At 33.5% G+C, this 17,845-nt stretch overlaps 1 protein-coding gene across 1 annotated transcript; it reads right to left on the bottom strand.

Annotated features, from left to right (window-relative positions):
• Nucleotides 1-12,642: 12,642 nt before the first annotated feature.
• On the bottom strand, nucleotides 12,643-12,963 carry LOC140448991 (uncharacterized). The gene has a single exon (XM_072542130.1). It carries the CDS (start codon nucleotides 12,961-12,963, stop codon nucleotides 12,643-12,645), a length of 321 nt encoding a protein of 106 aa, XP_072398231.1.
• Nucleotides 12,964-17,845: the final 4,882 nt, after the last annotated feature.

The following is a 17,845-nucleotide window of genomic DNA, read 5'->3' as shown; positions in this document are numbered from 1 at the left end:
ACAACCAGACCGAAGATATACCGAACTACCGACCGATACCGCGGCCGACGACCAGACCGAAGATATTCCGTCATACATACCGGAATTCACGAACAGTCCGAAACGAGAGCAGCTCGACATCAGTACTACACTAAACAATACCGAAAAAAAACAATTACAGGAATTGTTACTAACAGAATTGGAGAAATTTAAACAAATTAAAGGAACAACACATCTAACCGAACATACAATAAAACTCAAACATAATACACCGATCAAACAAAGATACAGGCCCCGAAATCCGGCAATGCAGAAGATCATAAACGATGAGATAGATAAGATGCTAGAAGAAAACCACGAGCAACCGACCGCAGGACATCTAGGAATAGCCAAAACAATAACCCGCCTAGCTAGAAAATACTACTGGCCAGGGATGTTTAAAGACGCCGCAAAGTTCGTCAGGAACTGCAAGAACTGTCAGCAATTTAAGCCGCAACAAAGCTTAACTCCAGGCCGCATGCAATCTACACAAATTCCGCCACATCCATGGCACACCGTTTCAACCGACATCATAGGACCCCTTCCAACATCCAGCAAAGGAAACAAATATATAATGACATTCCAGGACACCTTTTCAAAATGGGTCGAAGCCATACCGATCAGAACAGCAACGGCAAAATCAGTCTGTCAGAACTTAAAAGATAAAATCATTATGAGATTCGGATCACCCAAAGAGCTAATATCAGACAACGCAAGAACATACGATAACAGGGAAGTACGAAAGTTGCTAGACGAATTCCAGATTTCTAAAAGAAACATTCCGCCATATTCTCCCCAGAATAATCCAGTAGAAAGAACAAACAGAGTAATCAAAACAATGATAGCTCAGTTCTGCGATAATAACCATAAGAAATGGGACACGAGCCTTCCAGAACTACTATTCGCATATAATACAGCTAAACACGGTTCAACGGGTTTCTCCCCAGCCTTCCTGAACTTTGGACACGAACTAGAAATTCCAAGTAAAGTCGTAAACACCCCAAACGACACACAACATACCGATCAAAACATAAAATGGCATAAACTACGAGAAACATTCGAATTAGTACGTACAAACCTGGCAAAAGCTTTTACAACTCAAAGCCATTACTACAACTTACGACGAAGAGAGTGGAAACCCACAATAAACGACAAAGTCATGAAAAGGGAATACCAACTCTCAAATGCCGCCAAAAATTTTAACGCCAAATTAGCACCGAAATTTTCAGGCCCATATACTATAACAAAAGTGTGTTCTAATGTAATATTCAAATTAAAACACGACGATAAAAACCGTACAATAACAGCTCATATAAAAGACCTAAAACCCGCATTTACCGATTTCCCTACTCCTTAATCAGTCCAAGCACTTACAGTCAACACCAAGTAGTGACAGTATATTTTAATACAGTTTACAGTTACCTTCAAATACAATGTCAGACACGTTAGAAATATATTACAGTGACATAGAAATGGACGGCACAGTTACGCCGCCACCATACACCGTTCCAGAATTAATATCACCATTAGGGAACACACCAAAACCTAACACCCCGGGCAAAGGCTGCGAGCCCTGATAAAGGCTATTTCCAAATTCAAGAACCTTTTCGATGAACCAACCATGGGCATCACAAAAATTCAGAAAGTCCAGTCAATTCCAGTGTCAATCCCGCTGCTCTCACTAGTTCCGCCGCAGCATAAAGGAAAAAAATACAGACTGAGACTCCCGAACCAGGTGCTGAGGATAAAAACCAATAATTGAAGCCCCACGAAGGAAGACGTTTTTTTAAGAGAGAGGAAGACGATTTTTTGTTTAAGAAGACGATATTTATATTTTTTTTAGGGCGGACATTTTTTATTTCGATGTATTGTAAATTTTTTTTAGGGTAACCAAGTACCTGGCAAGGAATAAAAATAAAAAAAAATTTTTGTTCCAAAATTTTTTTTTTCCCAGGAAGAGGTGGTGTAACGATGAGTCCAAGCCATCACCGTTAAACCAGCGTGCGCGCGAACCAACCCATGAAGTAGGAGTGTATCGACAGTAGAAAGGGCAAAGCTCCGCTATATAAACGGCAACATTTCCTCATAGAGAGAGAATCGACAGGTGTTGACTGAAGGTTCTCTTCTTCCCTACTCCGGCTTGTGGACGTGTTGAGTTCACAAGTTGTTTCCTTTCCTTTTACCGCCGCTATCCGAAGTGCGTGTTGAGCTCTTCACTACCCGTACTCTGAAGCAGTCGTGTTGAGACTGTCGAGGAGTGTCCTATTAACCCGAATCACTTAAGGGACGTGTTGAGTTCCTTTCCTTCCTTTGTACCTATCGTCCGCTGTTATTAAATCGATACAACGTTACCGTAAAATTTCAGATACACACTCGCTTGCCGATTAGACTAGTTCCATATGACAAGGTCAAGCTTAATTTGAATAAATAGGCCAGGTACTGAGAAGACTAAACCAAATTTTAAATATGTACATAAGATTTTTGTCAATTTAATTTAAGGAAGACAATAAAGTTTTATTTTTATTTTGAACTCTGTCTCTGACTGTCTAAAAGCTACCCGGATAGTGAGTCCCACGAGAGGACGTCACACCCAGATATTTTATTTTCATTATTTGTTCAATACTGATGCCATCAATTTCTATTTTATATCTGGTTGGTTCTTTGCTGACTACTATTGCTTTAGTATTCTGAGATAAGATTGTCATATTAAATTCTTATGCTTTTATGTTAAATCTGTGGACCAGTCTTTGCAGATTATCTTCATCTTGGGCTATCAATATTGCGTCGTCTGCATAACAGAGTTTTGTAATTTCTTTGTTTTCCATTCTGTATCCTCTTCCTTTGTTAACACTTTTGATGATTACATCCATGATTAAATTGAAGAGTATGGGGCTCAATGAAGTCCCTTGTCTTATTCCGCTGCCTATTTCTATAGGTTCTATAAGTTGTCCATCTATTTTGACTTCCATTTTGTTGTTTTGGTAGATGTTTTCGATAGTTTTTATAATGTTTAGTTAGGGGAACTATTATACAGAAGATGGATTATATCTTTGAGTCTTACTCTATCAAACGCTTCCTTTATGTCAAGTAGACACAGAAATGCTGGTATATTATACTCTATGATTTCTCAGTAATTTGCTTTATAGCGAATATTGCCTATGTAAACGATCTTCCGCTACGAAAATCCCGTTGTTCATCTTCTAAACTTATCCTCTGATTTATTAGCTCTCCATTCTTCCGGTATTTTATTTTGTTTTATAATTTTATCAATTAATGTTGTTAATTGTTCTGTCATTGCTGCTCCACAATATTTCAGTAATTCGTTTGGTATCCCGTTTTTTGGTTTTACCTGCTGCTTTTCTGTTCTTTAGCTTTTCAAGTATTTCCGAACTTCCTGAACATTTTTATATTAAGTTATTCATTTGTGGTAGTTTCTGTTTTTTCCGGTTCTAGCGTCGTTTTTTCTTCCTTTGTATAGAGCTTTTTTAGGTAGTCAATCCACGTATCCTTTTCTATGTATTTTGGTTCTATTTTGCAGTGCTAAGTAAGCCATAAGCGGCTGGCCGATGCCCTGCATCGAAATTAAATCTAATACCGTCTTTCTGTTCTACTTCTGATGAAGTTAATTAGCTGTCTAGATGACTTGTTTCCTATTTCAGACAGCGCTAAACTGACCTCTTCTAGAAATTTTTATTGTTTGCAGAACAGTGCTAAGTAGTTGCATAGTATATGTTTTGCCGTTTATTTTTCGTTGTCACAGAAACGACAGTTCTCACGATCTGATTTGCCCTTTTTTTCAGATAATATCTCAGAGGGCAGTGACCAGTGAGAAGACCAGTGACCATTTTGATATCTTTTTTACTCATTTAGACAAGGCAGATTGTTGCAACAGGTAACACTTTTATGAGCCTTTTTGCTTGATTTGGCCTGGTGTGTTAGCCCAATGTAATCTTAGTTGATGGAGCTCCCAGGTCAAGAGTTCCACTCTGGTGTTGTTTTTGATAATCCACAGAAGGATTCTGGATTCTGTAATGGTGTATTAGACCCCAGCTTTTGCTAGGTTGTCAGTTTCCTCATTTCCTGCAATTCCCTTGTGACCTGGCAACAACATCAATGTTACTTTGTTGCGTTCCTAGCTTATTAAGGGATTATTTACAGTCCCACACCAACTTTGACTTACAAGTAAATGAGAGCATTTAAGGCGACTTGGCTGTCTGATAAAATAAAAAGTTTTGCCCTACGAGTGTCTCGGTTGAGATATTCTTCCACTTTCGGGTCAACTTCTTCACCCCTTTTGGTGATTTTTTATGACCACTTCAAAGCGTGTTTCAAAGTCGAATTTATCGAACATAGCACCTGCCGGCCTGTCCTTAGAATGCAACAGAATTTTAAAAGGTAGAGAAAAAGAGTAAAAGTAAGAAGAAGATTTTTAAGAGGCCAACTAGATTTTCAGGTTTCATTAATTGTGTCTGTCGCAGTTTTAAGGCGGTGGTTACTTACTTCCTGCCTACTCAGCAGTTTGTTTGTTATGTTTTTGACCAACGTACGAGTGATAGGTATGTGACCATAGGCCTTATAATCGTTTTATATAACCAGAGGGTCATTTTCGGTTTTAGGCCTTAAGTCTGTCCAAATGTCTTGCGGCAGGTCCAACTTGTCACCAAGGCTCTGAATAAGATTTATTCGATAGGACTATTCCAGGTGAGTCGTTGATCTAGGGTTACCCCCAGATATTTTATTCCTTTGCAAGTTGTGTGGGATAGTGTGTTTGGTTTGTATCCAATTCCAAGGTAATATTCTTTTTTAATAACTAAAATAAATAATCAGCTAGTAGCAAAATAGTTTTTGTTAAATTTTTCTAAATAAAATATACATTCTTCGTTAATATACTAAGATTTGATTTCATAACAAATTAAAAAAGGTATAAATAAATAAGATTTATGGATCAGCTAATTGCCATATTTTAGTCTTCTTTTAAATAAAATTAACCTTGATAATTAATTATTAATTCAGAAAAGTTTGATATTTCATTTCGACATATGACAGTCAGTATTATCATTTTTCTGTCATTTGGCACATAACCAAAATTTAAAACTCTGTTTTGTTAAAAGGTTAAACTCAATGTAAGTTTTGTTGATAAATTTCGATAAATTTTGATGATTCATCAAGCTGATTGCTTTGCAAGTTTTAGAAGGCACAGTGGTAAACATTTGAATTCAGTTTTTCCAGGTAGGAAATCGTATGATTTCTCTTGTTGTTATTAGATGGCGTTGTTACGTCTGTAAATAGTTATTTCGATAATTATTGGCCTACGACGGGATAGATTTTGTTTCGATTCAGAGCAGTGGCATATACCGCTCTGAAGAGACCTAAAGAGGTCGAAATACGTATAAGCGGCTTGCCGCTGCACTGTATCGAAATAAAAATCTAATACCGTCATTATATTTTATTTCTTTACTCTTTTTGGAGTACCAGAAACTGAATTCACTACGAATTTTGACCATGATGAACGGCAGGTGGAATGCATATTTAAGATTCCCTTGTCGAGTAATTCATCAAGCTGTTTGCTTTGCAAGTTTTATAAGGCACAGTGGTAAAAATTTTAATTCAGTTTCGCCAGGTAGGAAATCGTATGATTTCTCTTGTTGTTTCGATAATTTTATTTGTAATAACTGTTTATGTGAAATAATAATAAATATATAATGTTTATTTTTAAACCAGGGGTTTAAAATTATTTCTTCTAAAAAGATTTTCAACCTAAAAATTTTTAGGAAAGAAAAGCCTTTCTTTCTAACCAGCAAGAGAATTTTTTTAACGAAGTCAATTTTAAATAGTTTAGAAATCTTTTTGTGTATTGTTGCTCAGGAAATCTCTGTAAGTATTTTTTTGATATTTTTTGGTAGTTAGTTTCTCCAGTCCCTCAAATAAAGAAAACTTTAGCCACGACCTAGCTCTCCAACCAAAACACGAGAAGCCGTTCGCTAACGTTTCAATTTATTGGCTTACCCTATCTCCAGCGCAGTAATTGTTCAGTTCCGCCTTTCAACACTATAATCAATTATATATTGTTACAAGTGACATCCAACGTGGTAGGCAAATTAAATTGCTACAATATCAATATTAATAAAAATGAATTGCCGTAATGTTTGTACGGGCATAATTTCTGAACGAGTGCATCAAATTAGATAATTCGTTTTTTTTTGTTTTTTTTTTATTATCAGGACAAGGTTTGTGTATAAGACTTAAAAACAGTTTTTCTGTTTTGCGTCATTTTAAATCACAATATAGCTAAAAGGTGGTTCCATACTATGATTAACAAAGGAAGCTATGATTAATAAAATGAATATCAGTATTGATAGATCGACATAAAGACATAGCTGTATTTGGTATTGCGGCTCAAATAATAACGATGAAGTTTCAACATATAAGATGAGAAGAAACTTGACAACATAGATATTGTATGGTAGATTTTAAGTAATAAACATAATCAAATTAAAATAAAATAAAACAAAATCAAATTAAATAAAATGAAAACAAACTAAAATAAAAATAAAATAATATAATATGGAGTAAAATAGAATAAAATAAAATAAAATAAAATAAAATAAAATAAAATAAAATAAAATAAAATAAAATAAAATAAAATAAAATAAAATAAAATAAAATAAAATAAAATAAAATAAAATAAAATTAAATTAAATTAAAATTAAATTAAATTAAATTAAATTAAATTAAATTAAAATAAAAGAAAAATAAAATTAAAACAAAATTAAAATAAAATTAAAATAAAATTAAAATAAAATTGAAATAAAATTTAAATAAAATTTAAATAAAATTTAAATAAAATTTAAATAAAATTTAAATCAAATTAAAATAAAGTTAAAATAACATTAAAATAAAATTAAAGTAACATTAAAAATTGTTATTGATCTGGATCAGGATCTGGCAGACGAACTGCAGATTTTGCCTCGAAATTACAATAAACATACAAATCAATGAAACACTAGATTGCAACATTTTTTTTTTCATTTCTTCTGTATTTTAACGATGGCACCAAAAATTTTTCGTCTAAAACTTACTGCTCTATGGCTGACAGTTAATCTCTGAAACGGCAAATCTAAAATATAAAAATTGAGGTTTTTAAAAAAGAAGTGCCTTACGTGACAGTTTACCAGAAAAAATAAAAAAAAATTTAAAGAAGGACAAAATTGCGGACATTTAAAAAAATTGTTCAAAAACTGATCATTTTTTCGACATTTTTCAGTCACAAAAATTTTATTATTTTTTTTTTTTTTCGTCAACTTGTGGTAAACTATCATAACGAAAGCCAAAGCAAACATCATCGGTTTATTAATATCGACCGACTAGATCGGGAGTTTAAAGTTTTGAAAAAAACTACGTTTTTAAAAGAAACGGACAGTTCATCTTCAGATCAGTTTGGCCGATTTAACCTTAATGCATTTTGTTTGTTTTGGTTTTCTCTATAATAGTTTATCACAATTTGACCGAAAATTATAATTAAAATTTTTGGTGACTAAAATAAGTCGAAAAAATGGTCAGTTTTTGAACAATTTCCACAAATGTCTGCAATTTTGTTTCTTTTAAGAAATTTTTAATTGCTCTGGTAACGTATCACGTAAAGGTACTCTTTTTTAAAACCGTTCTCAAATTTTATATTTCAAATGTGCCGTTCCAGAGATTAGCTGCCCGCCATGGAGTAGTAATTTTTGGACGAAAAATTTTTGTCGTCGTCTTTAAAATACAGGAACAATGGAAAAAAACGAAAACATTTTGTAGTAATCTTTAAAACTTGTATAATAATATAAAAAAAAGTTTGATTGCCATATATAGGAGATAAGTTACAAAAAATTGTTGAAAATGTATCATTTTTTAGCATTATAGACGGTAATAGTCCCTTAATGTAAAAATAGGTATTTATTGAATAATTTGCGAATTTGAGTATAGGTAACATTTATATGCAATGAAAGATAATTTAAATGTATTTTATTATAAATATGGAATACCGGGTGTGCTATTTAAAATAAGACTATTAACCAATGTCACATGTAGGCCAAACTAATTCACTTAGTCACTATGAACCATTTCTTTAATTTATTTCTTTATTATTAAATTTTATTTGTTTCTTGCTTTGTTCATTTGTTAATTTTTTATTAAACATTTTGTAAATAAAATAAGAAATAGCCTCCTTTTTCAATTAAACATTTATTTAACATTAAAAAATGTAAAATCCAATTTTGTAAATAAAATAAGAAATAGCCTCTTTTTTCAATTAAACATTTATTTAACATTAAAAAATGAAAAATCCACCAAGTTTGTTACTCATACGTATGCCTGTTCCGCGCTTAGCTAATCATTTGGTATTATCAAGTGGTCAAAAACAGATATAGTAAGTCTTCAGCAGAAAGCAAGAACCCTTCTTACAAAGGCACGAACACATTATCCACGGAGTGCAGTAGAGATAACAGCATTACAGCGTTATCTATGTGGAAGAGGACTTATGGACATAAGAGAGCAACTGAATAAACAAGCTACTAATTAATAAACCTATCTTCAAACACAGGCTAAGACATCTCCTTTACATCGTGCAATTTGCGCAGTAGATAACACGCCGTTTCATCGGTCATCGGTTTCATCGGTATTGGTTGACATCAGAAAGTATGTTTCTCGAGACAGAGGGTTTCCTACTTGCCATTCAGAATCACGACAATCCAACTAAAAATTGCCTGAAAATATATTGTCAAAGACCCTCAAGTCCAAAACAACAAATGCTGGTATAGATGTCAAGCCCAAGAAACCATCCAACATCTTACCGGGGGCTACCAGGCGTTTGTCGGTACTGATTATAATGAACGCCATGACTCAGTAGGGAAGATTATTTACCAATATCTAACCTCCAAACCGGGAATTCTTCTAATCGACCATCTCCCTGATTATCAATACGTCCCTAACTTCCCGAATGCTTAAAAACGACAACTGTAAGCTTACTGGGACCGCACTGCGCTCACAGACCAACCAGTGGCACATAATACAGTTGGTACAATATAAATCCCGATGCACGTCATTTTCTACGTCAGAGTTATAAGTTGACATTGTTGCCAAATCAAAAAAAAATTACTGAATTCATTTTAAATCAAATATATATTACATAATTATTGCAGAAGTGGATTGTCTAATAAAAACAAATTAATATTCAATGTAAATACATAAAACAATTGCTTTGAAATATTTTGGGACAACTAGATTTTCAAATGTTAATCAATCTTTCTTCCTTCAGCTTTAAATAAAATTAGGTAAAATTAAAAGAAAATAAATAAAATTTAAAAAACTAAAAAACTTTTACTTAAGTAAAATTAAATAAAATGAAGTAAAATCGAATAAAATTAAATAAAATTAAACAAAATTAAATAAAATTTAAAAAAACTAAATGCAATTAAGTAAAATTAAATAAAACTGTATAAAATTAAATAAAATTGAGCAAAGTTAAGTAAAATTAAATGAAATTAAGTAAACTTAAATAAAATTAAACAAAATAAATAAAATTAAATACAATTATAAAAAATTATAAAAAATTGTAAATAATTAAAAATTAAATAAGAATTAAAAATTATAAATATTTATAAACAATTATAAAAATTAAATAAAATTATATAGAAATAAATAAAACTAATAAAAAAAACACAAGTTTATTTTAGAAATTTTAGAGTCATTTATAGATAAATATTTACAAATGGAAAGTTTTTAATGAAAATTAATTAATGTACCCTCCCATTATTCATGAATAATTTTAGAATATAATAATAATCAAAATGAAATAATTAAGATAATAATGAAAATGTATATGACAAACAAATTCTATATTATATTTAACAAATGTTGAAAATTACTAAAATCATTAAATAAAATTTTTAAACAAAAAAAAAATATTTTAAAGAACTTAAATGTGTAGTGTTATTATAAAAAATACTAACAATTCAGTAATAAGCAGACATACAGTTTCATTAACCTACATACAGTAATAACACATACAGTATTCACTTGTGTCGGCACTCCCCAAGTGCCAGGCCCTTTTTTTAGAAAAGCTTTGTTTCATCATCAGTTTAAACCTATATATAAAATAAAGCTTAATTCTAATGCTCAAGGGGTCACAAGATGCTTTACTTACTAATCACTGTCTATGTCACAGCTACTACTGGAATCGCTGTCACCGTTTATATTAATTATAATAGGCAGACTTTCCTGTCTATCTAGTATATGCTCTCTGTCGTACTACTTTTTAATTACATTTTCTGTGTGACTAATAGGATTTTGCATCACATTCTTTATAGCCATATCTACCAATATGTCGGTTATAATAGTTTTTTGCAATTCCCCATATTAATTTCTTAGCATTGAAAATACAGTGGTATGGTCGCAGACGTAATACTTTGTATCTATATTGTTCTGCTAAATCATTTACAATGTATTTTGGAGGTAGCTCGTTCCTAAAAGTAAATATTGATAACCTAAATTCAACTCTCATTCGGCGTACTCTACTTAGGCGCAACAATCAGCAAAAGCTCGTTTTTCAACACTGTCTCATTAAAATGCAGTTTATTGTTAGTTAACCAATCTTTTATTTCAGTCTTATCATATTTTTTGGGATATTTAGTACCCCTTCGGTAGATGCGCAATTTTTTCGGGGTCATCTGAGACGTGGGATTCGTCCTAATTAAAAATATTTTCAACCAGAACATTTTTAATCATTTTTTTTTAATTGTTAAATTATTTTTTAAATTAGGTTCGGAGATACTTCTGCTCGATTTTTTACTATTATTGGCTAATCTTTTACCAGCAATACCTCGATTTCTCTTCAACCACCTATTTACACTTCTAGCACTTTTATTCAAAAAACTTTTGACTAACATTCTCAAATTCATTGCGTTTAGTGGGTATCTCCAATCTGCACATGTTACAACGCTAATAATAATGGCTATTTCTTCTTCATATGTGAACACAGATTGCCCACCTGTTGTCTTAATCTTCCTTCCATGGTACTTGGTATTTAAAGTTCTGTAGGCCAACCTGTAATTTTTGCGGTTTTTCTTAGCAAGAATACATTTTGTATGCATTTATGTATTTATTTTGTATACATTTTGTTGCAAGTCTGCAACAAAAATTATAAATTTATTTCGGGAACGTACGTAACGTGGGGTTAAATTGATCACCTGGTCAAATATTATCCGCCACCTTAAAAAATCTTGCGTTAGTTAAAATGCTAGATACTTAAAATTACTATTGCAGAACACTACAAAACAAAAACACTAAAAATAGCAGGCTTACCTCCATTTTTTCTCTACCATTAAAAGTACACAAACTATAAAAATAGCTCGAAATAGTCCTGAAGTGGTCAAGGAAAACCATTTTCGTAAGTTCTGGCGCCAAGATATTCTTCTTCTTCCTGGTCCCCTATTTCCGTAGACCTTTCCCTGTAATATAAGTTGCAGTAGGTTATATCTTTGATCGTTTCGCATTACATGTCTAAGATATTCTAGCTTGCGCTGTTTCACTGTGGATAAAATTTCACATGTTTTATCCATCCGACGTAGAACCTCAATGTTTGTTATTCGGTCCACCCAGGAGATCCTCAGTATCCGTCTATAACACCACATTTCAAACGCCTCGAGTTTTCCCATGGATGCCTCGGTTAGTGTCCATGATTCAACCCCATAGAGCAGCACTGAAAATACGTATCATCTCAATAAACGGATTTTCGTTTTTAAGGGTAGGTCGTGGCTCTTAAATATCTTGCTCATTTTGACAAATGCTGACCTGGCTTTTTCAATTCTTTGTTTTATCTCAACCGAATGGTCCCATTGGTCGTTTATGATGGTTCCTAAATAGTAGTAACGGGGCACTTGGAGTATTTGTTGCTGATTTACCAGTAATTGAGTAGGTGGAATATGCTTCTTACTGATGACCATGTACTTCGTTTTCTTGATATTAAAATCAAGCCCGTATTCTTGACTGATTCTCCACAATTGCGTTACTAGTGTCTGTAAACCTAAACTGTCTGCAAAGAGGATGGTGTCGTCTGCATATCTGATGTTATTCAGGCGCTCACCATTTATGAGAATACCCTCTTCGATATGCTCTAAGGCCTAGCTCATGACGTGTTCCGAATAGACGTTAAATAATAGGGGAGAGAGTATGCAGCCCTGTCGTACCTCTTTGTTGCAACTTCTTCTGTTAGTTGGTCTTTCACCCGAATGGTTGCTGATTGGTTGTAGTATATGTTCTTGATTACTCGAAGGTCTTTGTTATCCAGATCAGTTGCCTTTAGTATATCCATGAGCTTATCGTGCTTGATTCTGTCGAAAGCTTTCTGGTAGTCGATAAAGCATACATAAATATCGCAGTTGACGTCTCTGCACCTTTGGTATAATACCTGAACCGCGAACAAGGCTTCTCTTGTACCTAACGCATCCCTGAATCCAAACTGCGTTCGTGAGATCTGTGACTCGCATTTCTGATAAATTCTTCTGTGTATTATCTTTAAGAAGGTCTTAAGAATGTGGCTCATTAGACTGATAATACGATGCTCTTCACATTTTGTGCATTACGTTTTTAAGGTATAGCAATAAATGTAGATTTTAACCAGCTTTCTGGGATTTCTACTCCTTCGTCTCCCTTGATTTTTAGAAATTCTGAATGAAAGTTGTCGGGCCCTGGTGCTTTGTCTTCTTTGGTTGTTTTAATTGCGGCTTTGACTTCGTCTTGAGTGATTGGTGGCCCTGTGTTGTATTCCATAATTATCTGGTTGTTATCTCTGTCGTCATCGAATGTCTTCTTAACGTATCTCTTCCATATATTCTTTGTTTGTTCAATGTCTATTACCGGGTCGCCATGATCATCAGTCATATGTCCTGATCTCTTGGGTTTGTACATTCCTGCTGCCTCTTTTACCTTCTTGTGGAGATTAAACGAGTCGTGTCTCTACTTTCCAATGATTCTATTTCTCTGCATTGATCTTCCAACCATTTGTTTTTGGTTTCTCTAATAGTTTTTCTTATTTCTTTGTCAATTCGTTTATACTCCCACATGTCTCTGTTTTTAGCTCTTCTTCTATTCTCCATCATATTTAGGATTTTATCAGTATATGTTCTTTTTAACCGTTGTTGGGCGAAGATATTTATCTAGGATTGTCTGATTAATTTGTTGTAGTTTTGCCATTTCGTTATCTGGTTCATTAGGTTTGTCTGTATTTTTTTAATTCTTTTCTATATAGGTTTGTATCTGGTGCCTGGTGTCTTAATTTTTTAATGGTCCTAAATCGTATTTTCTTGCTTTTGCACTCTCTATCTTCTTCAGCTTTAGTCTGATGTTAACTACCAGTGGGTTATGGTCCGACCCGATATCAGCACCAGGATATGTTTTGGCTGATGTTATTGAGTTTCTGAATCTTTTATTCACCATAATGTAATCAATTTGGTTTCTGATGATGTGATCTGGGGTGTCTTGAGGTGATCTCCACGTATATAATCTCCTAGCTGGTAGTTTAAAGAAAGTGTTGGTGATTACCAGTTGTTCTTCCACAGCTAAGGTGATCGGGCGATCTCCGCGTTCGTTTCGTTCCCCCGGTCCAAAGGGTCCTACGGTTTCTCTACATCTACCCTTTCCCACTTTGGCATTTAAGTCTCCTACAAGCATTTTATTTCGTTTTTGTGAAGTTTTTTCAGGACACTCATTAGTTACGAATAGAAAGTTTCGAGATTACTTATTATTATTATTTTCAAGATATGCCTGGAAAAAGGCTAAATTCTCAAGCGCAGCAACTTGTGTTGAATTTATATGAATATTTTGAGTTAGAAAGAAGTAATGAAGGACCTTTTGATCCTCTTACGTCTGTTCAAGAGATAAAATATCAAATGCATATTTTTTAATCAGTTACTTATTAAATAATTATTTTTAAGAGAGTTGCCGCTGTATTAAAAATATTATGGCGGATAATATACTCGATAAAAAGAAGGAAAGAAAACAATCCCGTCCTTTCAAAACCAGGCAAAAATAGACGTCGTCGTAAAAGTAAGACGACTGATATGCCCGAGGCGTCAAAAATGGCAGTACAGACTACGTCGTATCATATGTATCAACAGAGTAAGTATTGATTTCTTCAGTGTGAATTTTATGATAAACATGAACCTGGGTAGGTACTTCAATTTTCATGAAATTTTCTATCTACTTATTTTTGGCTATGAAAGACGATAATGAATTCTTTTATTTTTCAGAGAATCATGTTACTCTGCGGAGCTTGACCTGTCAATTAAGGGATAAAGAATTAGTTTATATTTGAAAAATTCGCTTAGTACATTGTTAACAGACATCGGATTCAAATTCAAAAAGGATAAAAATCGACGAGCATTAATTGAACTAACTAGTATTGCCGCTCTGCTAATCTGCAAAAAGAGCCAGATTCCTTCGTAAATATATGGAAAATCTTGAAAGTGTATTTACAAGAGAAGTTGTTTTTTTAGACGAAACTTGGATTTACTCCAAAGGAAATAAAACTAATTCTTGGTAAGACAATAGTGCCCAAAAGTGTCCACAAACCAGGAGGTTATGATGGTAAACGTTTTGTAATTTTTCACGCTGGTTCACGCAAAGGATTTGTTTCGAGACAAAATTTATTGTTTTGTTTAAAATCTAACGTAGCTGATTATCATGGAGAAATAAACAACGAACTTTTTACTAAGTGGATAAGAACACAATTAATACATAATTTAGAGGCGCCATCATTTGTTGTAATGGATAATGCTTCTTACCACAGTGTCCTTTTAAATAAACAACCTTCAACTACTTCAAGGAAAGATGAAATTATTAGTTGGTTGATAACAAATAATATTAAATATGACCCACATTTTTTTAAAGCTGAATTTCTACAATGAGGTATGAGGTGTTGAGACTGCCTCCTTATCACTGTGAATTTAACGCAATAGAATTAATTTGGGCAAATTTCAAGTCGTATTACAATAAGTATATTGCTATAGATGGGTATGGGCATTCTGATACTGCTGTTTTAAATATGTGGAATAAGGCACTAGAACAACATACTTCATATATTTGGGAGAAATATGTCAGACATACTAATGAAATTATCAAAAATGGTATATCCGAGACAAGAATATGGTGAATGTTGACATTCAACCAATTATAAAAAACCTTGGTGATAGCTCAGATTTAGACGGTGAAGAGAATTAAAATACATGAGTTTCTGTTTCGGTTGGCATTCGGTTGGCAGTTTATTGTTATAGTTATCCAATCTTTTATTTCAGTCTTGTTTGAAGACATGTTTGGTACTTTCTCTAAGAATATATTATGGTATGGAGCATTATCTATTATAATTATTAGGGATGGTTCAGACAAATTTTTTAATAGTTTTTAATTAGTTTAATAAGTTTAAAAAAAATTGCTTGATTCATTTCTTCATGGTAGTCCATTATAGCAGATTTAAAGGAAAATATAGCCTGTGCACCCTTAATGAAGCCATTTTCATTACCAGCATGAAGAATAATATATCTACAAAAAAAAATGATTTCAACATTATGGCGAATATAAATATATTACGGTTTTCCATCATTTTTAATAGATTTTACACATATTTTATTCTCATCTTGCCATAAGCGACATATAGATCTATAGATCAAGTTTTATCTATAAAAACAAACTTGTACAGTTCTTCAAGCTTATATTTTTATATAATCTCAAAGATTCCGCTCTCTTCACAGCAAGTCTTGCAGTACAATTCTGACTTTTGGGTCCCCAGACAAAGACGAGTGTTAGTAAGATTGTAGTGTTGATAACTCAATTTGTGAAAAATTTGCACTTGTGTCACTGTTTCTCTAAAGATGCGATATATTAGAAATATTAATTGTTTTTTATGTAATTCCTCGATAGTTTTGTATTTCTCAACATTAGGTAATATTAAGTCTTCTTAACAACATTAACTTTGTTGTTGTCACTTTTTTCAAATTTATTTGTTTCTGTTCTATATTTATGTTTATACTAGTAATAGTCGGTATGAGCTTCAAACTGTGTAATGTTGAATCTATCAATCTCCTTAATAGTGAGAAAGAAGAAACACTTCAATAAAAAAAAGAGCGCGTGTACTTAGTACGCACGTAAGAAGTTATACTTGTAACAGCCACACCGCTCCATGGCTGAATACCACCGAAGTTACCATGACAGTGTCCACCGAGAGTGAACGGTGACAAGAGACATAGATATATTATGTTTGTATGTTTGTTCACTTGTTGTAAGATCGTAAGATGTAGGTTAAATTGTAATACATGGTTTTCCTTTTAATGAAATCGTGTAAATCAATATTCACAGTCATTACCTAACTATTTTAACTAATACCCACATCACAACTGGCACCCAACTTGGGCAAAATAGTTTAAAGTGTAGTTCGTACTGTGAAAATCGTAAAGTTTCATTGTGAACAGAAAAAAAATGTTTTTGCTCCCGCCATTGTAAGGTGATTAGTGGACATTTTCACTTAGTTTAGTGCTTCACAACAATAAATCTACTGTGTATGTGACTGCTGTGGAAACTCCGCACAGACCATCCAAAAACATCCTGTGGGAATATCAATCTTCCACTACAGACCATTCAAAACATCCTGTGGGAATATCAATCTTCCACTAGGCCATTCAGAAACATCCTGTGGGAATATCAAGCTTCCATTCAAGGGTATTTACAAGAAATAAGCAACAGAAACTGTAAGCCTTTAATTTTTATTACTATTTTTGTGTTAAACTTGCAATCACGGCAACAAACGATAAACACAGTTATTCGCTTAGGTCGACGACGATTTTTAGTTCAAGCGAATCAACATCAGCAGAAATGTCTTCGGTAAATTTAACAAGCGAACAGTTTCAAGCCTTATTAAATACAATAGCAAGGCCTATTTCGGACTCAGGTAGTTTAGCAAAATGCGCTTCTCGCTTCGATGGATCAAAGGGGGCTGATGTAAAAGCTTTTATAGATGCGGTCGAGATCTATAAAGAGTGCACCCACGTGTCTGACGCGAACGCATTAAAGGGTATACCCATGCTGCTAGACGGTTTCGCCGCCACGTGGTTTCAAGGTGTTAAAAATACGGTAAACACGTGGGCCAGCGCCATTAATTTATTACGATCGACTTTTGGACCTCAAAAACCAGCCTACAGAGTGTATCGGGAACTGTTTTCGACGGAACAAGATGCTAAAACTCCGTGTGACATTTTTGTATGCAAAGCGCGCGCGATAATAGCTCAGTTACCGGCAGATACATTAACCGAAGCCACTCAATTAGATATGGTATACGGTTTGTTGCATAGGAGAAGACGTGAAAAAGTAGCACGTGATAAGATCAATACATTTAGCGAACTCTTAAAAGAAGCGAGGCAAACTGAAGAATCGTATGAAAATCCGGAAATAAACATTAAAAACGAAAACGAATCAAAACTGGTACGGTGTAGCTTTTGCAAAAATCCAGGTCACGTGAAGGATGAATGTCGAAAATTGGCCGCAGTCAGAACCAGGGAAGCAGATTCTCGAAAATCTTCGGTTGAGCCCAAACCTAATCCTCCTCTAGTAACTTCTCATACTAGCCCTAAACCAACCTTTCCTACTTCGAATCAGATTTCGTGTTATGGATGTAAGACTCCTGGATTCATTAAGAGTAATTGTCCAAAATGTAAATCATCCAGTAAATCCTCAGCAGTATCTGAATTTATGCTTGCTGAAACAGTTAATGTCGACCAACAGTTTGCTACAAACCTATCAACTA

This window comes from Diabrotica undecimpunctata, chromosome 8, assembly GCF_040954645.1.
Source record: "Diabrotica undecimpunctata isolate CICGRU chromosome 8, icDiaUnde3, whole genome shotgun sequence".
NCBI lineage: Eukaryota > Metazoa > Arthropoda > Insecta > Coleoptera > Chrysomelidae > Diabrotica > Diabrotica undecimpunctata.
This window is presented reverse-complemented; position numbering and strand designations above follow the sequence as displayed.